Below are 26,909 nucleotides of genomic sequence, written 5' to 3'. Positions count from 1 at the left end.
CAAACCACCTACCTGAACACTGGCACCCTCCTGCGAAGTCAAATCTGTGCTCCTGACCTCTATACTCTGAATCTCCCGTACCCCAAAACTACAATCCAGGTTCCCATGCCCCTGCTGAATTAGTTTAAACCCCCCCAAAGAGCACTAACAAATCTCCCCCCCAGGATATTGGTGCCCCTCAGGTTCAGATGTAGACCATCCTGTCTATAGAGGTCCCACCTTCCCCAGAAAGAGCCCCAGTTATCCAGAAATCTGAATCCCTCCCGCCTGCACCATCCCTGTAGCCATGTGTTTAATTGCTCTCTCTCCCTATTCCTCATCTCACTATCACGTGGCACGGGCAACAACCCAGAGATAACAACTCACGTTTGGTATGTTGCCTCCCAGGTGCAAGGGTACGTGATGTCTCGCTCTGAGCTTCCATCCTAGCTCCCTAAAGGCCTGCCTGACATCCTTGTCCCCTTTTCTACCTATGTCGTTAGTGCCAATGTGGACTACGACTTGGGGCTGCTCCCCCTCCCCCTTAAGGACCCGGAAAACACGATCCGAGACATCACGTACCCTTGCACCTGGGAGGCAACATACCAAACGTGAGTCTCTCTCGCTCCCACAAATCTCATACCTGTGCCCCTGACTATTGAGTCCCCAATTACTAATGTTCTACTCCTTTCCCCCCTTCCCTTCTGAGCAACAGGGACAGACTCCGTGCCAGAGGCCCGTACCCCATGGCTTAGAACATAGAACAGTACAGCACAGAACAGGCCCTTCGGCCCTCAATGTTGTGCCGAGCCATGATCACCCTACTCAAACCCACGTATCCACCCTATACCCGTAACCCAACAACCCCACCCTTAACCTTACTTTAATTAGGACACTACGGGCAATTTAGCATGGCCAATCCACCTAACCCGCACATCTTTGGACTGTGGGAGGAAACCGGAGCACCCGGAGGAAACCCACGCACAAAGGGGGAGGACGTGCAGACTCCACACAGACAGTGACCCAGCCGGGAATCGAACCTGGGACCCTGGAGCTGTTAAGCATTTATGCTAACCACCATGCTACCCTGCTGCCGCTGCTACCCTGCTTACCCCTGGTAAGTCCCCCCACCCCACAAGTATCCAAAACGGTATACTTGTTACTCAGGGGAACGACCGCAGGGGGTCCAGCACTTAATGGGGTGTTCAGGTCCTTCTAAGAGGAGCTGTACCGGTCGGTGCCCCCTAGGGAGGTGGGCGGGATGGACCGCTTTCTGGATAAGCTGGAGTTCCCAAGAGTGGAGGAGGAGCGGGTCTGGGGGCCCCAATCGAGTTGGAGGAGTTGATGGAGGCGCTGGGGAGCATGCAGCCAGGGAAAGCACCGGGACCTGACCGCGTTCCGGGTGGAGTTTTATAAGAAGTTCTCAGACTTGCTGGGCCCGCTGCTTGTGAGGACGCTGAATGAGGCAAGGGAGAGGGGGGCTTTAACCCCGACAATGTCTAGAGCAATAATTCTACTGATTCTGAAGCGGGATAAGGACCCCCTCCAGTGTGGGTCTTACAGGCCGATCTCGCTCCTCAACGTGGATGCAAAGTTGTTGGCTAAGATACTGTCCAGAAGGGTGGAATATGTGGTCCCGCTGGTTATCCAAGAGGACCAAACGGGGTTTGTGAAGGGGAGGCAGCTGAATGTCAATGTGAGGCGGCTTCTTAATGTTATGATGATGTCGTCGGCGGATGAGAAGGCGGAAATAGTAGCATCAATGGATGCGGAGAAAGCCTTCGATAGGGTGGAGTGGAGCTACCTGTGGGAAGTGTTGAGGAGATTTGGGTTTGGTGAGGGATTCATTAGCTGGGTGAGGCTGCTGTATAGTGCCCCGGTAGCGAGCGTGGTGACGAATGGGAGAAGGTCGGAGGACTTTCGGCTGTCCCGGGGGACGAGGCAGGGGTGCCCCCTGTCTCCCCTGCTCTTCGCGTTAGTGATTGAACCCCTGGCCTTGGTGCTGAGGGATTCGCACCGGTTGTCGTTGTACGCGGATGATTTACTGTTGTCCATCGTGGATCCGGTGGGGGGGATGCCAGAGGTGTTGAGGACACTTGGGGAGTTTGGGGACTTTTCGGGCTATAATCTCAACGTGGGGAAGAGTGAGCTGTTTGTGCTGCACTTGGGGGACCAGGAGAGGGAGATAGGGGAGCTCCCGTTGAAGAGGGCGGAGAGGAGCTTTAGATATCCTGGCGTCCAGATAGCTAGGAGCTGGGGGGCCCTGCATAGGCTAAACTTTGAGGCTGGTGGAATAGATGGAGGAGGAGTTTAGGAGGTGGGATGCGCTGCGGCTCTCTTTGGTGGGCAGGGTCCAGTCGGTTAAGATGACGGTGCTCCCGAGGCATTTGTTTCTCTTCCAGTGTCTCCCCATCTTGATTCCGAAGGCTTTCTTTAGGAGGGTTAATAAGGGTATTCTGGGGTTCGTGTGGGCGCGGAAGACCCCGAGAGTGAGGAGGGTATTCCTGGAGCGAGGCAGGGAGGTAGATGGTTTGGCGCTGCCCAATCTGTGTGGGTACTACTGGGCTGCGAATGTGGCAATGATTCGTAGGTGGGTGATGGAGGGGGAGGGTGCCGCATGGAAGAGGTTGGAGGTGGCGTCCTGTGGGCACGAGTTTGGAGGCACTGGTGATGGCCCCGCTCCCACTCCCCCCGGCAAGGTATTCTACGAGTCCAGTAGTGGTGGCTTCCCTCAAAATTTGGGGGCAGTGGAGGCGACATAGGGGGGAAGTGAAGGCCTCAGTTTGGACCCCGATATGGGGCAACCACCGGTTTGCACCAGGGAGAATAGATGGTGGGTTTTTGAGTTGGCATAGGGCAGGCATCAGGGGGATGGGGGACCTTTTCCTCGACGAGAAGTTTGCGACCTTAGAGGAGTTGGAGGGGAAGTGGGGTCTCCCCCCGGAATACTTTCAGGTATATGCAGATTAGGGCGTTTGTTAAGCGGCAGGTGGCGGAGTTTCCGCTATTGCCGCCAAGGGGGGTGCAGGATAGGGTGCTCTCAGGGACGTGGGTCGGTGAGGGTAGGATCTCGGCAATTTATCAGGTGATGCAGGAGGGGAAGGAGGGCTCGGTGGAGGAGCTGAAAGCGAAGTGGGAGGAGGAGCTAGGGGAGGAGATCAACGAGGGAACGTGGGTGGACGCCCTGGGGAGGGTGAATTCGTCCTCTTCTTGCGCACGGCTCAGCTTAATTCAGCTGAAGGTGCTGCATAGGGCGCACATGACTGGGGCCAGGCTGAGCCGGTTCTTTGGGGGTGAGGACAGGTGTGGGAGGTGTTCGGGAGGCCCGGCGAATCACACCCACATGTTCTGGGCGTGTCCGGCGTTGGAGGGGTTCTGGAAGGGGGTGGCGGGGACCTTGTCCAAGGTGGTCGGTTCCAGGGTGGAACCGGGCTGGGGGCTCGCTACCTTTGGGGTGGCATCGGAGCCGGGAGTGTAGGAGGCGAGAGAGGCCGGTATCCTGGCCTTTGCGTCTCTAGTAGCCCGGCGTAGGATTCTGTTACAGTGGAGGGACGCAAAGCCCCCGAGCCCGGAGGCCTGGATTAATGACATGGCCGGGTTCATCAAACTGGGGAGGGTCAAGTTTGCCCTGAGGGGGTCGGTGCAGGGGTTCTTCCGGCGGTGGCAGCCTTTTCTTGATTTCCTGGTGGAGTGTTAGGGGGTGGTCAACTTCAGCAGCAACCTGGGGCAGGGGGGGATGGGGGGGGGGGGGGGGGGGGGGGGGGTTATGGGTCTGTTAAAGGGGTTTGTTTTTGCAACTATATGTTTGTTACTTTCTTTTTTGTTATTAATTTATTGCTTTGTATTGGCGGGGAGGGGCTTTTCTTTCTATTTTTCTATGCCTTGTTTATTTTATTGTTGGGAGAAAATTTGTTGTTGAAAAATTTGAATTAAAATTATTTTTAAAAAAAAAACATCACATCTTCAGCCCTCATCGAATCTTCCCACCCGTCAGGCATGACGTCACAACAGGATGAATTACCGTTGCTTTTTAAAAATGGGAAGCAGCCGCCATGACCTCTGAGAAGGAGCAAGGAGGTGAGCAGCACTGTCTCCACGGAGCACCAGGGAGTCCCAGGGGACAAGAGGCCGCTGACCAGCTCCGGAGTAGGGAGTGAGAGAAAGAGGGCAGCTGTCAGGGCATAAGGCTGTACCTACAATGCAGGGTGTGGGTTGAGGTTGGTGCCAATGGTCCTGAAGTCTGTTTTCAGTGCGAGTCTGCTGTCTGTGGCATAGGAGTCTGGGGGGACCACTGCAAGGCACATGGGGTGGGGAGTTGATTGTAATGGGAGTCTAAGGGGCTGGGTGGATGAGACCCTGAAAGAGACAGCAACATGGTGCCCAACTGGTGGGGGGACCTCAACCTATGGAGTGACTGTCCAGAGGCTTAGATGTTGAGGCAGGATAGCAATGAGATCTCTGAATTATGCAGCTTAAGTAACAAGGGTGCCAATTAGCTCTGCCTCTCCCTGAAGCAGAAAAGAATTGTGCCCTTTAACATTCCCGAGACTCATGCTTGTGGCACTAATTGGACATCAAGAGTTAACCCTTAACTACATCAGCTCTCAAAGTCAAGGAATGGGATAAAGTCCTCGGGGTTCAGGGTATGGGATCAAGAGGCAATGGGGTCAGTTCTCTTCTGGAACCACAATGCCTACCAGCCTGGAGCCAGCAGCCTCCCCAAGGTGGACATAACCATCCAGTTGACCTTGGACAGTCGGGATGAGGGAGCACATGACCATCCGATAAGAACACCTAGGGGTAGTCAGTTTAAAGGAGGGGAAACCCAGACAGAAGGTTACAGGTGAGTCTAAGTGGGTGAGGGCATAGGCCGAGACCAGTCATGGTCTGGAGATGGGAGGACACCTGAGCTGTGAGTATGTGATTGCTACTGGCAAAGCTCTGGGACTGGCTTCTTCCAGGTCAGGAAGGTCAATGGGTCAGGGGAGATAATGATGGTCAGCAGCTGTGACACCAACCTGATTCTCTCTCTCCCATTCGCTGTCTAATCCCTCGCAGGATTCCGCTTGATATTGGGATGGAGCCAGTGGAGCTGACTTTCTGACTAATCACCGTGCTTGAGGAACACAGACTCCAGCAGCAATGTGCAGCGGCTCCAAGGGAAGGCGCTGCAGATTGAAATTAGTGGGCCACAGGGCCGGCTCAGGGGCCAGAGGTTGCACCACCCATACAACGGGGCACGAAGGCGCTGAAGGAGACCAAGTGTCTACCAAATGCATGGAGCTGTCCAACACCATGTGCCATCGAAGACACCCCCTCACAAAGGAGACTGTGCGGACTTGTGGCATCATTGGGCAGAAGAGGACACCCCCTCACTTTGGCCATTAAGGTCACGGCAGACCTCAACCTCTACCCATGGGATCCTTCCAGGGCTCCACAGGTGATCTTTGTGGCAATTCACAGGCAGCTGCTCATAGGTGCATATGTGAGGGGACGATGCACTGTATGCACAGGCTTTGTGCTACATTCAGACCAGGCTTTGCAGGATGAGAAGCCTACGGGCTTTGGGCACATAGCTGGTCTGCCACAGGTGCAGGGGGTGATGGAAAGCGACATAGGTGCAGTTTAAGTCCAATGCCTCCGGGAAAACTCCTTCATCGACCAAAAGGGTTCCACTCCCTCAATGTCCAACTGGCTTGCAATCACCAGATGGGCTTCGAGCACGTGTGAAAAATGAAATGAAATGAAAATCGCTTATTGTCACAGGTATGCTTCAAATGAAGTTACTGTGAAAAGCCCCTAGTCACCACATTCCGACGCCTGTTCGGGGAGGCTGGCCTTCCTTGGTCTGCTTTCAAAGCCAGCGATTTAGCCCTGTGCTAAACCAGCCCCTGTTTCTCAGAGAGCATGCATGACAGCTACATCCTCGGCCAGTCACAGATCCCTAGAAGCTTCGAAGACTCTCCAGGCGACAGGGATGGCTCCTTGGGGATAAGGGGACAAGGACAGTTTGTGGCTGATGATGCCTGGACAGAAGCTACGGACTGCAGCAAGGCCCAGGTACGATGAGGCACACAGTGAGACACAAGCTGTGATCGAGCGATGCATCTGCTTGTTGAGGATGCAGTTCTGCTGCCTTGACAGGCCCGGTGGGGCCCTACAATACAGCCCCGATAAGGTCTCCCATGTTGTCATGGTTTGCTGTGCCCTCCATAACCTGTCTCTGCAGCAGGGTGAGGAGCTTCCTGAGGATAACCTCAAAAAGTGGCACATGTCCTTGAATGAGTAGGCCGTGCAGGAGGGCATTGAGGAACAGCCCACTGAGGATGGAGGACAGGCAGGGATGAGGTTGCATCTAGGCCCTCATCACCGTCTGCCTCAAGATGGAGGACCAGCTTGCTGGCCGACAGCGTGACCAGGATGCATGACCTCTCTGTGACCAGGGAATGAGTGTGACCAAGATATTATCATCAGGGTGCTGGGGCTGGATTGCCCTTGAATGCCTGCTGCTTGGTCAATGTAGGAGGCTAATGATAACTCGCGGTGAGGAATGGTCTGTGATGCTCCTCAGCTACTGCTCAAGTCTGACTCCTGTCTGTCTACTGCCAGCATGCGAGTGAGGGTCTGCGCTACATTCCTTTGTCCTTTTGCTCTCGAGGGGGATTAGGGGCGAAGGTCTAGGCTTCAATAAATCATGCCAGAGTCCTATCAATGCAAATGAAACAATCACTCTGAGAGGACCAAACTGTCAGGTGGGTATGAAGAACTACTGAGAACAGTTGTGACCCAATGGGGAGAAACACCATGCCAATGGGAGGAGGGTTAAAGAGGTGTTAAGGCAATGACCGGCAGGGTCGGAGAATCGCCCGGGACTGGCAAAAATCCCGCCCCCGCCGTGGCCGGAATTCTCCGCCACCCGGGAATTGGCGGTGGCTAGAATCGCGCCGCGCTGATCGGCGTGCCCTCCGCGCTGATCAGCGAGCCCCCACGGCGATTCACTGGCCCACGATGGGCCGAAGTCCCGCCGCTGAGAGGCCTCTCCTGCCGCTGTGGTTTCAACCACTTCTGGTGGCGGTGGGATTGGCGCCGCGAGTGGGCCCCCGGGGTCCTGGGGGGGGGGGGGGGGCGCGGGGCAATTGGACTCCGGGGGGTGCCCCCCACAGTGGCCAGGCCCGCGATCAGGGCCCACCGATCGGCGGGCGGGCCAGTGCCGTGGAGGCACTCTTTTTCTTCCGCCGCCGCCACGGCCTCCACCATGGCAGAGGCGGAAGAGAACACCCCTACCGCGCATGGACCGGTGATGACATCAGCAGCAGTTGACGCACCGGCGCATGCGCAAACCGGCGAAGGCCTTTCGGCCAGCCCCGACGCCGGCTGGCGGGAGTCAAAGGCCGTTGGCGACAGTTTTGGCGCCAGTCGGCGTGGCGCCAACCACTCCGGCATGGGCCTAGCCCCCAAAGGTGTGGAGAATTCTGCACCTTTGGGGGGGGGGGGGGGGGGGGGGGGCCCTGACGTCGGAGTGGTTGGTGCCACTCCGCTACACCGGGACCCCCGCCCTGCCTGGTAGGGGAGAATCCCGGCCCTGATCCTTTTATTCCCAGTTCTGCCTTTGCAACTCAAGCAGCTGAGGGACGAAGGTGTCCAGAGGCGGAGCACTTGGATGGGATCCAGCTGACCTCCGACTGTCTGATTCCTGGGACATTCCTGCCACCACCTGATGTGCATCAGAAGCAGTGTGGTGCTCACCAGATAGTGACCCAGAAGCCTGCCTGCTAGGATCGCCCACTGAGGTGTGTCTCTCTGCACTGGTGGATGTGCGAGTGACAACCATGATCCATCTTTGTTGTCCTTTGACATCTCCTCCGAGGTCATGTCGAGGGTGAGTGGTGGGACTCTGCTACTGGGCAGGCCAGGTTGATCGGTGATGTTCCTGCAAGGAAAGGAACAATTTGTACACGGTCAGGGCAATGGTCTGTGATACACAGAACTCAGTTGAGTTTGGTCATCTGTATGAACGCGCAGTGGCTCCTCACTTTTCTCTCGCAGGCCCACCTTGCTCTCAGCACAGGCCCGCTCTTGCGCCTCCCCTGCAAGCTTCAGGGCCCTCTCCTCGGAAGGAGTCAGGATCTTCAGCTCGGGCATCCCATCGCTCGTCTTCTCACACTCAGCCGTTGTGAGCAACCTTATCCTACAGGAACAAAAATGGGAGTGATGTGAGCTGGCCTTCTGGCGGGTCAGATGTTGATGACATCTGACATGTGTGGGCATTGTACATAAGCAGAGAGGGGTCCGGATGAGGAGTACCGGGGGGTTGAGAAAGCCTGTGGGACGTCTGGGTGCTGGGGCCTTGCGAAGGGTGATGGCAAGGTCGAATGCAGAGAGGAGTATGCCACTCACCTCCTTGCGACCCTGTACTCCTGTCCTCTTGGGAAGGCTGCTGCACTAACCAATGCTGCGACCGTCTCCCAGGCAGGGTTCATTATCTTACTGGAGGGTCTCCTGCCAGCACGAGGGTATTTTGTTGCCTGTTTCTTCTCCATGGCATCCAGCATACGGGTGATGGCCCCCTCTGAATCGCACAGCTGGCTTTCTGGCTGTCATCCTCCTGGCTTAGATGAGAGCAAGTTCTGTGGAGCTGTTTAAATGCAGCACCTCCTTCATTGATGTGCTCAGATGACACTCCTCGCAGTCCCCAGGATGGGGTGAATCAGACACTTTGCACCTCAGGCGTGGCGTTTTTCATCATCATCATATCATAGAATTTACAGTGCAGAAGGAGGCCATTTGGCCCATCGAGTCTGCACCGGCTCTTGGAAAGAGCACCCTACCCAAGGTCAACAGCTCTCCCTATCCCAATAACCCAGTAACCCCACCCAACACTCAGGGCAATTTTGGACACTAAGGGCAATTTATCATGGCCAATCCACTTAACCTGCACATCTTTGGACTGTGGGAGGAAACCGGAGCACCCGGAGGAAACCCACGCACACACGGGGAGGATGTGCAGACTCCGCACAGACAGTGACCCAAGCCGGAATCGAACCTGGGACCCTGGAGCTGTGAAGCCATTGTGCTATCCACAATGCTACTGTGCTGCCCTGACGTGAGAAACGTTTTTGTCTTCAAAGTCGCTATAAATTGTAGTCTGGATCGTGCCGGCAGGAACTACACTGATTTCCGCTGCCGAAGATGACACTTTGTAACTTTTGGGGAAAATTCCTCCCATAGTTTCTGGCCACAAGTTCAGAAATTCGCTCCATCAGCCTCTTTTTACCCCCCAGAACTATCTGTCCTTCTTTTAGATATTTGGCCAAGCTTTTTCGTTTAGACAAATTTGTTTTATAATGTTCCTGTGAAGATTGGAATGTTTTACGATGTCAGAATGCACTATATAAATGCACGCGTTATTGTCGCTCTTCACACTAGCCAGGAACTGGTTCAGGGTGAGAAAACCTCAAAAGTGAACGGACAATTATAAAATAGAGGGGGTGAGAATACAGACATTTTCTGAATGAAATCAGTTAATAATGGTAAAATGATTGATTCCTGAACCAACTATGGTTGGCTCAACATCAACGAGCATGACTTTATTACATTAGTAGCCAGAAAGCACTATTTCCTTCTCAATCAAGCGCTAACTTCACATACATTCTGAAGAATCAATGTCTAGTTCTCGACATGAATGCTTCTGGGCCTTTCTTCCTCCTTCGACCAAAAAAAAGGAAAACAAGTCAGCTATACTTCCCCATCAGTTCATTGTTGGCTTCTAAAAGGTTTGCTGCATTGGTCTCAGTTTCAGTGGGGAGATGTTAATGCTGGCCTGACTCCCCAAGCCCATGAACAAATGGGAAGAAAACTGACTACACCACAAAAATAATAATTGGTTCAGATATACTTTAGGGAATCAAGGGGATATGAGAATGTACCATATGCATCCAAAATCCTTCTTTACTTACTTCTTGCTTTTTGAAGTTCTGTACAAACCCTTCAAACTGTTCATCTCTTGTTTCATCCGCTTTACCGAGTTTCTGAAGCACCTGCGAATTGAGACAAAAAAATTCTGATGTTACTTAACATTGGGTCATGCTGTAGTGAAGTTGATTTTCAAAGTGATGCTCGACTACTGCTTCAGTCAAGAGGCATTGTTAATAATAGAATCATCAAATAACTATTGCACAGTACTGGATCCTTCATTTGGTCAGGTCATGACTCAGCTCGTCCAATTTTGCCACCCTCCCTGTAGCCCTAGAAAGTCTCTCTCTTCAGGTAACTGTTCAACTCTCTTTTAAAAGCCCCATTTGAATCTGACTCCGTCACACTCTCAGGCAGCGCTCTCCAGTTCCTAACCACTCACCGCTCATGTCGCCTGTGATCCTTTTGCCAATCAAATTGAAATCGGTCGGTGTCCTCCAGTTCTCGACAATTTATCTAGATCCCTCAGAATTTTCAGCACTTTGATCAAACTTCCTCCCGACCTTCTCTTCTCAAACGAGAACAACCCCAGCTTCTCCAATTTATCTATTTAACTGAGGTCCCTCGTCCATGGATCCATTCTTGCAAATCTTTTCTGCCTTCACATTCTTATGGAAGTGTGGTGCCTATAAAAGGACACGATGGGATGAATTCTCCACCTCCCCAGCGGCGTGTTTGTTGGTAGCGAGCTGTCCCTGGCAGCGGGATTCTCTGTTCCGCTGCTGGCCAATGAGATTTTACATTGTAGCCACCCCACACCGCCGGGAATTCCGCCAATGGGGGTGCGCTACCGGTGGGATGGAGAATCCCACCAGCAGGGAATTCATCCCAATACTTCAGTTAAGGTCAACCAGTGTTTTATAAAGATTCACCATCATTTCACTCTTTTGTACTCTGTGGGCGGGATCTATCGCCCACCTCCAGCTGGAATTAGAGCGGGACATGGTCGGTAAATGCCAGGGCTTCCCAGTAGTTCTAACGCCTCATGAGATCAAACCAGGTGTCATGATCTGGTTCCCACTCACGATGGGTGGGACCCAGGTCTTGCACGGCTAAGTAGGTTTAGGAAGCCACTTAACCATTCTGACATAGGATCTAACCAGCTCCTGGCATCTATCGGCCTCTGCAGGGAGACCTCCAGCTGGGCACCGTTCAGTACTGGTCCACACAAATATGGATGAGGCAGAATGGCACCTGTTGGGTGGGGGTTAGGGGGAGGGGGGGGGGTCTCCCAGCCATTGGCGTCACTGGATGGTCAGACAGAGGGCAGGGTGGCACCCTAGTTCTCCCCCCTGGCACCCAGACACCTTGGTACTGCCAGGCTGGCACCTTGGCACTGTCACCATGGCACTTCCAAGGTGCCACTGCAAAGGATCAAGGACTGAGGAGGCCCAGCACATGAAAGGAGGAATGAGGGGATATGAAGGGTGGTGGGGCGAAGGGTGGGTATGAAGTGGTCCTAAAAGGGGCGGGCCCGAAATGGGGTGAGGGAAGGCCTGAAAGTGTGTGTGTGTGTGTTGGGGGGGAGGGGGGGGGGGGGGGGCCTTAGTGACACCATAGTGGGTTGTCCTCACTTGGGGGGGGGGGGGGGGTAATGTTCATGTGGGTGGGGGGTGACATTGCCCGTGAGTAGGGTGTGTGTGGGACCCTCAAGCTTATATAGAAATCAGGGCACCCTTTAAAAATGGTGGCCTGTTCTCTGAGGAGTTGGTCTGACCAGTGAGTTCAGCTCCCAGTGATGAACAAAAAATTATAAGTACGCGCTAGCCCAGTGAGAAACTCCCAGGGCCCAAATAATTGATTAAGCGTGCTTAGATAGTAGTGGGGAACTCACCGACAGAGTCAGAGAGAAACTCCCAGCCAAATCCACCCGAAATGTCACTTTGTTAAAGCGCGCCCTTTATAATTTCCCAGCCTGCTCTGCCGCCCCACTCCAAGCTCCCTCTGTTCCATCACTAGTTTTTGAATTGTATTCTTTATTGTATGTTGTATCTCCTCATTCTTCCAAGCCTGCCGGGCATATTCCATCCCATCATTCCTCATACCCAGTTTGAAAAGTACCATGGTTCAATTTCAATGTATCTCCCCATTCATTCATCCATTACTGCCACTCACCTCTATCCATTCGCAACGGGATGCTGATAGTCACTCTCACTGACTACACTACACCCATCGGGTGAGTACCTCACCTTCGCTCGCTCACACGTCCCAGGGACCATCATTGAAAAAGAGTAGGCTAGAAGAACAGCAGCAACTGGCAGACTTGCATCCTCTTCAGCAGCAAAGAGGCTGTTGGGATCCAGCTGAATCACTCGGGGATCGGTAGCACACGGACCCTGTCAGAACAGCTGTTATAGGAGGCAGCACGGTGGCGCAGTAGACAGCACTGCTGCCCTCACAGCGCGGCGGTCCCGAGTTCAATCCCGGCTCTGGGTCACTGTCCGTGTGGAGTTGGCACATTCTCCCCGTGTTTGCGTGGGTTTCGCCCCCACAACCCAAAAGATGTGCAGGATAGGTGGATTGGCCACACTAAATTGCCACTTAATTGGAAAAAATATATTGGACACTAAATTTATATTAAAAAAAACATGTTATATAGAGGATGGCTGCTTCCATGGTGCAAAGAAACAGCTCGCTAAGGAACCTGTGCAGGCGATGACTACAACCACACAGGAGATGTCAAGTCACATTAAGCAGGATGGCAGATAAGTTATCCAAGCTCAGCGTACGTAACTGATCTGCAGCGAGGTGTTCTGGAGCGAAGTGGTAAGTGTGATATGTTGCTGATATGGTGCAACCCTCCAAAACACCCCCTGCTCCCCCTCCCCATCCCCTCACCTTGGGCAGTTACCTGCTCTCTAGGTGGCTGACGCTGCCCCTGCACAGGTACTGATGGAGCAATCCCTAACAGGGCTCTCAGGGCTCCAAGACCCAAGGGGCATCAGCCAAAAATACATGAACAGACAAAGCAGGGACCTGACAGTCTGCCAATACCCCTGCTGAAAACACTAGGGATGCACCACGTAGAAGCAGAAGGAAGTGGGAGAGGAAGTAATTGCAATTCATGAAAGGCATGTACTGGGTGTTTGACAAAACACTATTACTATTTTAACACCACAAATCATTTACATTACTGCCAATGCAAGACAGTTGCTCAAGATGGCCACTGACTCCCGTCTGGGCATGCCAACTTGTGCATATGCAGGAAAACCAATGACGTTATTAGCTGGCAACACAGTGCCAGCAAAACCTGTCTGTGGAGACGGCTAGGGCAGGAACTCTCCTTCAATTCAACAGCCCTGGCTAAATGTCACGAAAAACCTGAATTTATAGATTTTGGTATTTTTATTCGTGACATATAAAAATCATAGGTCCCTGGGTACCTAAGGAACTGCAAAATATAATTGATAGGAATTCTTATCCGCCAGACTTGTGAATAGTTAGTTAGTATCATTTGACTGGCAGTGACCCAAGAGCGTTTTAAAAACTACATGGGAGAAGAAATTTAATTTTCTTGTCACAGAAACAATATGAAGGCAACCTTTTGATCAACAGCAGTCATTTTATTTTATTTGTTCATGGGACGTGGGCATCGCAGGCTGTGCCAGCATTTATTGCCCATCCCTGATTCCCTTGAGGGGACAGTTAAGAATCAACAACATTGCTGTGGGTCTGGAGTCACATGTAGACCAGACCAGGTAAGGTCAATTCCAGATTTTTATTGAATTCAAATTTCACCATCTGCAGTGGCGGGATTTGAACCTGGGTCCCCGAAGCATTACTATGTTCTCTGGTTTACTAGTCCAGTGTGACAATACCACTACGCCACCGCCTCCCCCGAGGGAGCATTACAACTATAGCTGCCTCGCCAGTCGTGACTGCAATACATTTTCAAACCAGTGAAACTAGACACATTGATCCATGGAGCAGGGATGGTGCTGAAGATCAGTTTAAATGCCACGGCTGACTATGAATACTTAAAAACAGCATCCCTACAGCGCAGAAGGAGGCCATTCGGTCCATTCAGTCCACTCTGACCCTCTGAAAGAAAACCCTACCTAGGCCCAGTCCCTTGCCCTATCCCCCACCCTATTCCCATAACCCCACCTAACCTTTGGACATTAACGGACAATTTAGCATGGCCAATCCATCTAACCTGCACATCTCTGGACTGTGGGAGGAAACCGGAGCACCCGGAGGAAACCCATGCAGACCCGGGGAGAACGTGCAAACTCCACACAGACAGTCACCCGAGGTCAGTATCGAACCCGGGTCCCTCGGGTGAGGCAGCAATGCTAACCACTGTGACACCTCAAGACCTTGGAGTGTGGGGTGAAGGTTGTTGGGCGCAATGTGAGTTTCTTTTTTTTAAATGAATATTTTTATTGAAGGTTTTTCATTTTACATTTAACCACAAGACGCAACAGCACGGTAGCATGGTGGTTAGCATAAATGCTTCACAGCTCCAGGGTCCCAGGTTCGATTCCCGGCTGGGTCACTGTCTGTGCGGAGTCTGCACGTCCTCCCCGTGTGTGCGTGGGTTTCCTCCGGGTGCTCCGGTTTCCTCCCACAGTCCAAAGATGTGCAGGTTAGGTGGATTGGCCATGCTAAATTGCCCGTAGTGTCCTAAAAAGTAAGGTTGGTTGGGGTGGGGGTGGGGGGGGGGGTGGGGGGGGGGGGGGGGGGTTGTTGTTGGGTTACGGGTATAGGGTGGATACGTGGGTTTGAGTAGAGTGATCATGGCTCGGCACAACATCGAGGGCTGAAGGGCCTGTTCTGTGCTGTACTGTTCTACGTTCTATGTTCTAAATCCCCAAAATTCAGTACAATGCAGACTGATCATTATTCCACATATATACAGAAAAGACCAGCAAATACTCATACAAATGGTTCAGATTATCAACCATTGTAATTGTTGGAGTCAGCATCTCTTTTGTGCAGAGGGTGGAGGTATGGGCTTAAGTAGGGTGCTCTTTCTAAGAGACGGTGCAGACTCGATGGGCCGAATGGCCTTCTGCGCTGTAGGGATTCTATGATACCGGAAAGAGTGGGGGATCTCAGGATAACAGGATATAGCTATGAGCACAAGGCACCATGGTGCACGCCCTCCTCCACAGGACAACAAGGACTGAGCTACACAATTAACAATTAACTTATGCAATAAAATACAACCAATTGGGACCCATCTCAGCGTCCCAAGACCTTCAAACAATGAAAGGATACCTCAGAAAAAGAGGAACATTTGGATACTACCATCGGTACAAGATGTGGATTGACAGTGAACAGTCTTCTATACAGGAGCCAGTAAACTAGATACTTGCATCATGCCAACACTTGCTAAACAACAGACCTCATTCCTCTCCAGCCAAATCAGAGGCATGGTTCAGGCCTCATGCTTACCAGAAAAGTTAAACCATTTACACCAAGGAAATCCCACCAACAAGGAGAAGACAAACCATCAAGACACCCAACAACAGGATATCTCAGGAAGGGATACAATTCTCCTCCTCCTGACAAGATAAGGGGAATACTCTAGAATTAAATACAACAAATCAGAACCTGTATCAGCACCTCCTCTACCCAGATAAAGAGAGGAACAACAGGATGAGTCAATAGACTTCAGACACGGTCTAGCAATCGCAGAAAGGGTACCAGGGACAGAACAGCATAACCTCATAAGAAACAAGATGATGTCCACCAGGGGAGCCGAAGCCACTTGCAGGAGGGTGACCTACTCCCCATCCAACCTGATGTCAAACCAAGCAGAGACTCCAACAGCGCTGAACCGAAGCACTTAAGACTCGCACTCAGACCCAGAGCCAACAGGGTACTACCTCCCCAAGAGAACCAAATTTAAAAAAAAGAGAGAAGTCCAGAAGCTCCCAAAGGGGGGCATCCCAGGGAATGGTGACCTACTCCCCCTCCCAATATACTCTCCACCTCACCCGGATAAACACAGTTACAACTGCTCTAATCTACTCAATCGAGCGAATCTAGGATCACGACATGTTGGAATAGGGGCCAACAGGTCAAGGATACTCACATTGCTCTTATATATTAAACAATGCAATCTACCCCTTTCTGTAGGCAACCCAGAGGTGCAACTTAGGCCCTGCCATCAACAAAATTCCACCCATTTCCCCTCATTAAAGAAACCCCAATAATAGGATGCCCAATGTACATTCCATGAGCCAAGTAATCAAGTAACCATTGTTACTACCCACACAGCCAAATTTACAATACAAATCCAAGAAAGGCTAGATATCCTAGGATTAACCGACCACACCTCGGCATGCACCAGTGCATATTTCCCTCTACTGCAACAACACCAGAGACACCAATGACAGAAAAAGAAAGAACCCAGTCTTATCCAGGATACATGATCCATCTGTACCTTCAGAGTGGACAAGCAACGATTCCATGATCCCAAAATAACAAAAGTACAAAAGAAAAACACAATACCAATGGTTCTTACGGGGGATTTCCTCAACCACAATAAAAATTAATGAGGCCATACCAACCACCTCGATACCAAACCACCTACCCACCAACCTGCTGTGACACTACTCATCTTATCTATAAAAAAGATGAAAGGTACCAAAAAAATATATTTGCTCAGCAAGGATTACAGCATATATAATACCATACAAGGGGCTGGTTTAGCTCACTCGGCTAAATTGCTGGCTTTGAAAGCAGACCAAGCAGGCCAGCAGCACGGTTCGATTCCCATACCAGCCTCCCCGGACAGGCGCCGGAATGTGGCGACTAGGGGCTTTTCACAGTAACTTCATTGAAGCCTACTCGTGACAATAAGCGATTTTCATTCATTTCATTTCATTACAACCGTCATTCATACAAGCAACTCCCCAATAGAAAGGAGACCTACAAACAATCCTCAAGAAAGGAAATATCTCTGTAATGCAAACACTGAAACTCAAGGATTAGAATTTGGCACAGGGTCAGAAGTAGGGTGGGCATACCCCCTTATCCACTCCACTCCACTCCCCTGGTACCATACATCAAAACCAAGGTTGAATACGAGACCTGTGTGGCATCTCACAGGCCACAGGTGCATCTGACAGGTCACAGATGCACTGTCTACCCAGAAAGTTTGACATGGACCAAGCCCAACAAGTTACCAAGGCAGCAGGAGTTCCAGGGTACCAGGTTGGTACTGCTCAGGTGCCAGCGGCAATGCCGGGTGCCAAGGGCATGAGGCCTGAGGGGGGCCAGAAAGGGGGGGAAGATCTTGAAGTGGAGAACCCTGAAGGGGTATATGTAGGGTGGGGCATGGTGAGGGGGGCTGAAAGATGGGGCCTGAATCGGGTGCATGGGGGTGCCTGAAATGGGGGGGCCTGAAGGGGGTCTCTTAGGAGAGAGCTGAAAGGTGGGGGGTACTCAGCGGCCCATCGCGGGGTATGCTCACTTGGGCGGTGGTGATGCCCTGATGCCAACAAGCATGGATGGAGATGGGGATAGGGCTGGGTCACTCATGCCTGGGTGGTGTGGGAGCCTGACGCGGACATTCAGTAATGAAGGGGAATGGGAGGGGTTGAGGATTGCGGTTGTTTTTCCCTTGTCAGTGGGGGTTGGGGAGGGGTCGCAATTTATGTGGGCTGAGGGTGTGGGGGACCTTGAACTTAACTTTGAGATATGGGATATGGGCACCCTTTAAAAAGGACACCCCAATCGCCTTACTGACTGATCCATCCCTCACGCTGACCATATGTCCATTCTCCCGCAGGTCCTCCAGCTAACGGTGCTGGCCCATCCCTGGTAGCCCCTTCTCCAGCCTCCCAGGAGCCCATCATGGAGGAGAGCTCCGAGGAAGAAATGATCGAGGCGTCACAGCCGTCATCCCCACCCTCCACCAGCGCAGATCCACGCATATCGCAGGAAATATTAGTGGTCAGGCTTCCGGGGCACAATCTGGTGAGCACCACTAAGCTGCTGATGTACATCAAATGGAGATGGGGACCCCCAGGTGAGTCAGCAGTCGGAGGTTTGCTGGATCCCAGCCTGATGCAGAGCCTATGGAAGAGGTATTCCCGGAGCTGATGGAGTTAGTGGGGTGCAGTCAGGAAATTCAGAGGGAGTTGTCAGCGACACGCCAGCAGATCCATAGCCGATTATAGGAGTCCCAGAGGCTGAGGGCACAAGAGATATCGCTGGCAATGTGTACACCAAGGCCAACACCGTGAGGGTGGCGACTACCTGGGCCTGGTTTAGCACAGGGCTAAATAGCTGGCGTTTAATGCAGACAAGCAAGCCAAACAGCGCGGGTTCAATTCCCGTACCAGCCTCTCCGAACAGGAGCTGGAATGTGGCGACTATGGGCTTTTCACAGTAATTTCATTTGAAGCCTACTTGTGACAATAAGCAATTTTCATTTCATTTCACAGTGGAGAGCCTGGTGAATGACGGTGGCAACATTTGGTGTCCAAGACATTGCATAGTCGGTGACGACCATGGTCGAGGGTCTCGGCAAAATGTCCATCTCGCTAGGGGCTGTGACGCAGTAACAGGCTGACCTTGATGAGATGCTGTTCGACATGTTCTGTTCTCAGATGGAGATGGCCGAGGCGCTGCAGAGCTTGTCCCAGTCGCAGGTGGGCATTGCCAAGGTGATACAGAGCATGTCCAAATCACTGAGGAGCATCGGCGAGGGTGTCGACACGATGGTGCAGGTCTCGGGGGCCACCAGGACTGGCAGAGCCAGATGATGCAGGGGCAGCCAGGGCTCAAACCAACTAGCCCCTCCGTCGGAAGGTGAACCCTAGGGTCCAATGGGCACCGCTCAGGAGGAGGGGGCACTGGTGGCTACCCAAACGTGTCCCATAGAGTGACGACAGTGGCCACCAGCTCCCCCAAGTTTCACCCTCTGATGTGGCCATGTCTCACAGTTAGCACATGTGCCAGGGTGGCACGGATGTGCATGTGCCGTCAAGTGCCCCATGGTCCTCCGGCTCCAGAGCACCCCCGAGGACACCCGCCAGAAGCATCGAAGGCCACGGGACGAGGTAAGCAACAGGCTGCCTCCAAGTCTGATGTGCATCCTGGGGACACACCTAGGCATAGGGGTAGAGCTAGGAAAGCAAAGCGCATCAAGGATCACTGAGGGCACTGGGGGATGGGGGGTGGGGAGTGGGTGGCACCATTGAGAGAGTGTGGAATTGTAAAACACAATAAACACCCTTGAGCACAAGCAGTGTGAAGCCGTGTGAAATGAAATGAACCCTTGGCTCATCTCTTCAGGTATCCCCCCCCACCCCATGGACTCGCCCACCCTCCGACCATGAACATGTTCCCAGAACGGTGTCCTATCTCCTGGGTGTTCGGATGTTGACTGTTGAATGAGGCACTGGATAAGGGGTGACTCCTGGTAATTGTGTGGAAATAGGGTTTAAGTGGTGCTAATTGTTTTCTCACTACGCTATGGCAGGATCCTGATTTTGCCTACAGGCGTAGGCTGGTAGCATCGCAAAGTGTTTGGTGGCTGCCATGGTTCTCGATTTCGGCCAGCCTTGGTTTGCTTGAGTGAGAGCGCAACGAGGCCGGAGAATCGTGCCCCAAGTCTGGGATTTTCCAGTGAGAATCTCCCCAAGTTCCAAAAAAATAACCAAGTGTGAGTGAATTATGATCTGGATCATGCCCATATGCCCAGTGGAAATCACCCCATGACTCTTGCCCAAAATGACACTTAGATTTACCAACTGTTAACGCCAGTGGGAAATTCCAGTCCCACGCCGCACACGGGTTTTTCGGCGGTGAGGGGATGCTGTAAACGGGAAACCCAATTGACAATATCAGGACTGGTAGATTCCACTGACGGGCTGCCTCCGCCCTGAAATCACGTGGCGGGGTGGTCGGTAAATCCCGCCTCTAGTCATTTTTTGGGATAATTTCGGCCAACATTTCAGGTCAAGGACATCTCTTCAGAACTAAAGGAAGATTAAAATGTATAGGTTTTGAAGAGCGAGGGGCGCGATTCTCCGCAACGGGCGATGCCGGAGTGAAACCCGGAGTGTTTCACTCCGGTGTCGGAGGCCGCTCCTTGCCCCCTATTCCCCCCCCCCCCCCCCCCCCCCCCCCCCCCCCCCCCCCCCCCCGGGGGGTCTATGAGCGGCATTGTGAGAAACACGGCCGCCGGGCCTTGACGCTTGCGTCAAAGCGGCGCGCCGAGAATGACGCGGCCGGCGGCGCCTAAGTGACGTCAACCGCACATGCGCAGGTTGGCCGGCTCCAACCCGCGCATGCGCGGTTGCCGTCTTCCCCTCCGCTGCCCCGCAAGACGTGGTGGCTTGATCTTGCGGGGCAGCAGAGGGGAAAGAGTGCGTCTCTTAGAGACGCCGGCCCGACGATCGGTGGGCACCACCTCACGAGCACGCCCGTGGTGCTCGATACTCTCTCCGACCCCCACAGACCCCACACTTACCTGTCGCGCGATGTTCACGCCGGCAGCGACCAGGTGTGGTTGCCGCTGGCGTGAACCCGTCGGGGTTGTCAGACCGCTCGGCCCATCCGGGCCGGAGAATCGCCGGCCGCAAGGAAAAACGGCGAGCGGCAATTCTCCAAGCGGTGTGTCGCAAAACGCGACACACCATTTTGGGGGGGGGTGGGAGAATCGCGGGGGCTGCCAGAGCGGCCCTCCCGCGATTCTCCCACCCGACGTGGGGAGCGGAGAATCGCGCTCGAGGTGTTTCCGGTGAATGCTGTGGGGCGGGCAGCCAGTTTGGGGGCACTACCATTTAAGGTGGCAAGTGAGTGGTCTGGGTATTTGGGGATGCAGGTGATGCATGCGTTGGCCATGATGCAACTGAACAGGTGGAACTTGACAGTTTTAGTGGAAGTGGTAAAGGGGAATTGCAAGAGGTGTGATACTTTGCATCTGACTTTGGCAGAGAGGAGGCAGGTGTTAAAGATGAATGTGCTGCCAAGGTTCCTGTTTGTCTTTCAGACCCACCTGAATTTTCTCCCTGCGGTCCAGTGGAGGCACTGATTTTGGAGTTCATATGGGCGGGATGAAGGGGGCTCTGCTCCAAAGGCAGAAAAGGAGGGTGTTGGCGCTCCTGAATCTGATGTATTATTACTGGGCTGTGAATGTGAATAAGGTGACGCCTTGGTTGGGAGGGGGGGGGGGGGGGGGGGGGGGGGGGGGGTGGATGGATTAAGTTGGAAGAGGAGACCTGCAGGGGTTCTAGTTTGAGGACCCTGGTGACGGCCCCATTGCCGTTAGCCTTGGAGAAGTATACGGGGAGTCCGGTGGTGGAATCGACTATTAGGATTTGGAACCAGTTGAGCAGACATTTTAATTTGGATAAATGTCGGTTTTGACGCCACTGTGAGGGAACCACAGGTTTAAGCTGTGGGTGATGGATGGGATGTATGGCAAGTGGGGAGTTGGGGCTAGTTGGCGATATGTTCTCAGAGGGAATGTTTGTTGAATTGGATGAGCTGCGGGAGAGGTTTGAGTTAGAGGGGAAATGAGTTTAGGTATATGCAGGTGCGGGATTCAGGCGAAAAGAGTTGCTAGCGTTCCCCCAACTACCAGAGTACCCATTATTAGAACATCCCCCTGATGACTTGGGGGAGGGCAGGATTGCGGACATATATGGGTGGTTGGGAGAGCAGGGCAAGATACTGGTGGTAAGGATCAAGCGGAAGTAGGAGGAGTTGGGAAGGGAGATAGGATGGGGACTCTGGTGTGAGGTAATGTGGCGGGTGAACGCAACCTCCACCTGTGCGAGGATGAGCTTGATTCAGTTCAAAGTGGTGCACAGGGTACACAAGACTCAGGCTAGGATGAGTGGGTTCTTCCAGAGGATGACAGATGGGTGGTTAGCATCAATGCTTCACAGCTCCAGGGTCCCAGGTTCGATTCCCGGCTGGGTCACTGTCTGTGTGGAGTCTGCACGTCCTCCCCGTGTGTGCGTGGGTTTCCTCCGGGTGCTCCGGTTTCCTCCCACGGTCCAAAGATGTGCGGGTTAGGTGGATTGGCCATGCTAAATTGCCCGTAGTGTAAGGTTAATGGGGGGATTGTTGGGTTACGGGTATACGGGTTACGTGGGGTTAAGTGGGGTGGTCATTGCTCGGCACGGCATCGGGGGCCGAGGGGCCTGTTCTGTGCTGTACTGTTCTATGTTCTATGTTTGAAGGCTGCCAGAAGTTGGAAAGTTTTTTGGGAGGCGGTGCTTAGGATGTTATACAGGATAGTCAGGCCGGACCCTATGGTGGCGATCTTTGGGTCTCGAGGAGCTGGAACTGCTGGAGGGGGAAGGCGGCTGATGTTGTGGCCTTCACCTCTCATCGCCCAGTGAAGGATCCTATTGAATTGGAGGTTGGATACACGCCGGGGGTGGCGGCCTGGCTGGGGGATCTGTACGGATTTCTTTGGCTGGAGAAGATTAAGTTCTCTGAAGGGGAGAGACGAGGACTTTGATGTGTGGTGGAGGCTGTTCCTGACTTTATTTGAGGAACTGTTTGTCATGGGGTTGAGGGGGAAGGTTCAAAAGAGTAAAAATTGTACTTGTTTTGTTGGACTATGTATTTTGTTGATATTGTGTATACTTGGAAGAAAATATCTTTAAAAAAAGAAATGTAATACATTTTGGGCAAATGAAAAGGGAGGGAAGAGACATTAAAATGCAACATATTGGATATGGAAACAACAGCTGCCACAGCCAGACCCAAACAAAACCTCTTGAAAATACACAATGAAAATACAGCTACTAGAGAGAGGTTGCAAGTGACACAGGCAGTGCCAAGAAAATATCTAGCAGGGGAAACAGGCCTACGACTGCTTTCTCTCCCTCTTTTTCTTTTGGAATAAGAGTGACACCTGGTTCGAGAAACCAACTCGACAAGAAACCTACCAGTGAACCGAGATCTCATAATAATTGCAACATCTTCTATATTTGAACCTATCTAAGAAACCAGCGAATCTAAAATGGCCACCGTGTTTACAATTTACGCATCAAGGATAATCAAATGATACTTAACTGTCTATTATTTTCCCATTTTTTAATTGAACTCTAGCTCTGAGTGTGTATGCGCGTGACTATCCGAATAACAGCATGAAGGCTGAATGCTTGAAGTCACGTTTTTATTATTTTTCTCAGGTTTAGTGGTTAATAAATTTGCCCTCTCTTTGATGCAAGAGAAATTAGTTTTTATCAGCTCCTATTACACAGCTTAAACAGTTAAATATATTCTGATTTGGAAAAGGCATGGCCACGTGAACAAAAAAAACTTAAACCTGTGTTGTGACCAACCGAGGAGGTTGAGTTAAGGGGAGCCAGTTCATCCCTCTCACCCAGTCATAACAATATATCTGCAGTCCCTAGCGTTTAGACAAGGTAACAATCAAGGGGAACCAGCTCCACTGCTCCAGGTCTGTACAAGGGCAACTACAGGCACTGCCAAAGGGTAAAAGCACCGTTTTTGGAAGGTGTTTTTTTACAATCTTTCCTTAAAGAGCCATAAAACTCTTGGCAAATGTTGGGGGTGATGGCTAGAAGGTGGAATCGCAGACAGTGATAAAATGTGTTGCAGTAGCAATAGGCTGGGTCATTTAAAATATACAAGAATAAGATCAAAGGAATCCTGTTAGGCAAGGGTTAAGAGATATGGAGCAAAGATAGGTAAACAGTGTTGAAGTGGTGATCAGCCATAATCTAATAGAATCTAATAGAATGGTGGGTCAGGCTCAAGGGGCTGTATGATCTACTCTGATCTCATATAAATGAGGAAATAGCAGAATAGCTGGGGAAATCTCCTCAGTTTGCTGTCAGTGTCAGATACTCCAGGGAAAAATGTGGCTTTGCTATCCAATTGTCTGAAGTAAAATTACAGCCCCACTGTTCTCAAAAGAACGGCCAACACAATATATGCTTAAACCTGCTTGTCCTACAAATAAGAACTTGTATTTGGATTTAGTAGAGTTTGCTTTAGTCTCATTAATGCAAGCAGCATTTACAGCTGCTGTGGTTCCATCCAACACAATATATGAGCAAGTACAAAATTGCAGTGAGTATTCCTCCATTCCATTAAGCAGACACTGCTCAGATATATATATATATACAATACATATAAAATATATAAATATCGCCTGCCTCAGGACTTGCAAGGATACTGAGATTAAACACTGCAGTGTGTGTTTCTTTATGACGAGAGGCTGCATACACTGACAATGACTAGGGAGTGAGCTGTTAATGATTATACAGACACACCAGATTTCTTGCACTGAAAAACTAAGCCCCAAACATAGAGCTGTACACAAACCAATTTCCACCCAAATAGCCCATCACTGAGCCCCAAAATATGAGCTTCCATAGACAAAAATGCAAGACACACCCATTCAAGATATTCAACATGCCCACATACATAATCACTTGTATTTATGCCGCATCTTTGCCTTGGTAAAACTTGCCAAGGAATGTGTCAGATGTCTAGTCAGACAAAAAATTGACAATGAACTGATAATCAAACATTAGGATAGGTGTGTGGTGAATGTGATTCACACCAGATTGTAATCTATACATACATGTCTGTATTGTAAGTGCAGTTACACTACCTGTCCTCCAGGGGGAGTAGCTCTGGGAATGCTCGCGTTCTATGGGGGCTTATCCCTTGGCTCTGCCCAGGACTCCTCCCCCTGGGTGCTGCTGTATAAATGTCACTGCCACATGGTCAGCCGGCCAGTTCACTGTAAGTTCAATGGCTAACCGGCTGCGTCTGTTGTGAGTATATTAAAACCGCTATTCTAATCCTACAAGCACGTGTCTGTAGAATTGTTGGTTCCAACAAGGTGATTAAACACTTAGCCAAAGAGAGAAGATGTGATTTTGACAAAGGGGCGCGGAATGTTGGGCTGAATTTTATGTGGCCTTTGGGCACGGTCTCGGAGGCAAGAAGGCTGGTAATATGGTGCGTGAGGGCGTCAGCTGACAGACTCAGTGCCTTCCTGCCACCATGCCACTTTCTAGTGACAGGAAATGATGGCATATGGCCTGCCCGCCCAGAACCCAGTTGAGTTACTGAAATATCCAATTGGGTAAGGTGGGGTTGGTTGGTGGGGAATTGTTGTTGGGGTGTTGTTTATGTAAGCCATGTTGGCTGGGTTTTGTTTTTCTTAAGTGTGTGGTTGTTTATTATGTTAAAATTTATAATACAAATGCCTCAATAAAATATTTTTCAAAACAAAATATCTATTTGAGCCTGCCTGTGCTGGCATTTTACCAGCTTCTCCAAATTATGTTGCCAATCAAAACTTGGTCCACCCCCACCCCCATATCCTGCCCCAGAGGCAGGACTACCACCACCTCAGCAGAATCACAGTTTCGAGGAAGAGTCACGTTAGACTTGAAACGTAAACTGCTTCGCTCTCTACAGATGCTGCCTGACCTGCTGAGTATTTCCAACCATTCCTATGTATTATTTCAGATTGCCAGGATGTGCAGCACTATACTCATGCTTGGTCCAAGAGGTTGGGTTAATCAGCATCTTAAAAGAGAAGAGAAAAGTGGAGAGGCAAAGGTTTGAGGAAGGGATTCCAACACTAGAAGGCTGAAGACCCGGCCACCAAGGTTAGACAAAAGGAGGTTGTGATATACAGGAGACCAGATCTGGAAGAACAAGAATTTTTGGTGGATCGTAACTGGAGGAGGTTGCTGAGATAATTAGGGGCAAGGCCACAGGAGAATTTGAATCTAAGAAGAAGGGTTTTAAGGTGTTGGTGAACCAGGATCCTTCTGGATATCAAATCATTTCAGAAAATTAAGCATTTGTTTTCTTTCCTTAATAAATTATTTCTGTTTCAGAGTAATGTTTGATATATGTCAGCAAGTACAGGGTTGATGGGCAAATGGGACTTGGTGTTGTTCCTCTTCTTCACTCTCCACCTTCCCCTCTCTCTCGTTACCCCCTATTCCTTCATCCATCCTCTCATTTCCCATTCTCCACTTGTCCACCCCCTCCCCTGGCTGGTCTGAACCCATCGGCTTTTGTCAGTCCTCCAAGTCTACCTGTTTCAAAATCAAGAGGCTGAGTAGAATGCGGCCAGAGTTCCACAGAAGGGCACAGAGGCACAGAGAACCCAAAAGAGGTACTCAGACTGGGTGCAATTAACTCATGAACTGAACTCACAGCAGGACGTGCCTTTTACACCACAATCCCAAACACGTAACTTGGCTCTCTGGTGTAGTTAAATCCTAGGTTCACAAAAGCAGATGCTTCAAAATAACTAATAAATAAATCAGCAAAGCCCTAACTTGCAACATGAGGAAAACAGAGATCCAAACCAAGCTGCAACAGAGATCTCAATCCTGATTACCTCCAAGTCAGAAATAAATCTACCCGAGAGATGTGGATAATTCTGCAACAATTAAATAGTTTAACATTAAACACTTGCAAAAATTATACAAATTATATATGGGCTGCCTAAAGGTCTACCATGAGTAGCCATTGAGGACTTTCCTGGGCTACAATATATGTGTCAGAGGAAGGTGAGACGTCCGCTAGGTTTCACTGCATAGGTTGATAATGGGCAAAAAGGGGGATACGTCTTTTGGGGAGTTGCCTGTGCCTATCAGAGGCAATCCAGCTCCACCCCATTTAATTATCCCACCCTGGTCTCTAAATCACAGCCTCCCACCTCCTTCCCTCTCTGGGATCTGCCAGGCTAACTCATCCAAAATCCCCAGACGTCCCTGAATTCCACCAGTCCACTTCAGGGGGCTGCTCGTGGTCTCGGCAGTGGCCACTACTCGATCCTACCGCTGCTGGGACGACAGAGCTGCCATCCAATCAGGTGGTCCGGCAGCTCTCTGGGGCGGGAATTCCACCCCCCGTCTGAGATGAAAATAATATTAGTGCGAGGTAGCTGGGTTTCAGTGGACAAGCTGACCACAGGCTGTTCAGTCAGAGGCAGGGAATACACCACCCACTACCATAAAACGCAC

The 26,909-nt window shown here is 51.3% G+C and overlaps 1 protein-coding gene across 23 annotated transcripts in view; it reads right to left on the bottom strand.

The window, feature by feature from the left end:
* The window catches only part of amph (amphiphysin), a 354,942-nt gene that overhangs the window by 244,330 nt on the left and 83,703 nt on the right, over positions 1-26,909 (bottom strand). For all 23 annotated transcript variants that reach the window (XM_038809956.1, XM_038809944.1, XM_038809948.1 and 20 more), the window contains exon 2: positions 9,936-10,016. In XM_038809956.1, the coding sequence (XP_038665884.1) occupies positions 9,936-10,016 (81 nt within the window). The remainder of the gene's footprint in view (positions 1-9,935; positions 10,017-26,909) is intronic.

The sequence above is a fragment of the Scyliorhinus canicula genome, chromosome 10 (assembly GCF_902713615.1).
Source record: "Scyliorhinus canicula chromosome 10, sScyCan1.1, whole genome shotgun sequence".
NCBI classification, from domain to species: Eukaryota; Metazoa; Chordata; class Chondrichthyes; order Carcharhiniformes; family Scyliorhinidae; genus Scyliorhinus; species Scyliorhinus canicula.
This window is presented reverse-complemented; position numbering and strand designations above follow the sequence as displayed.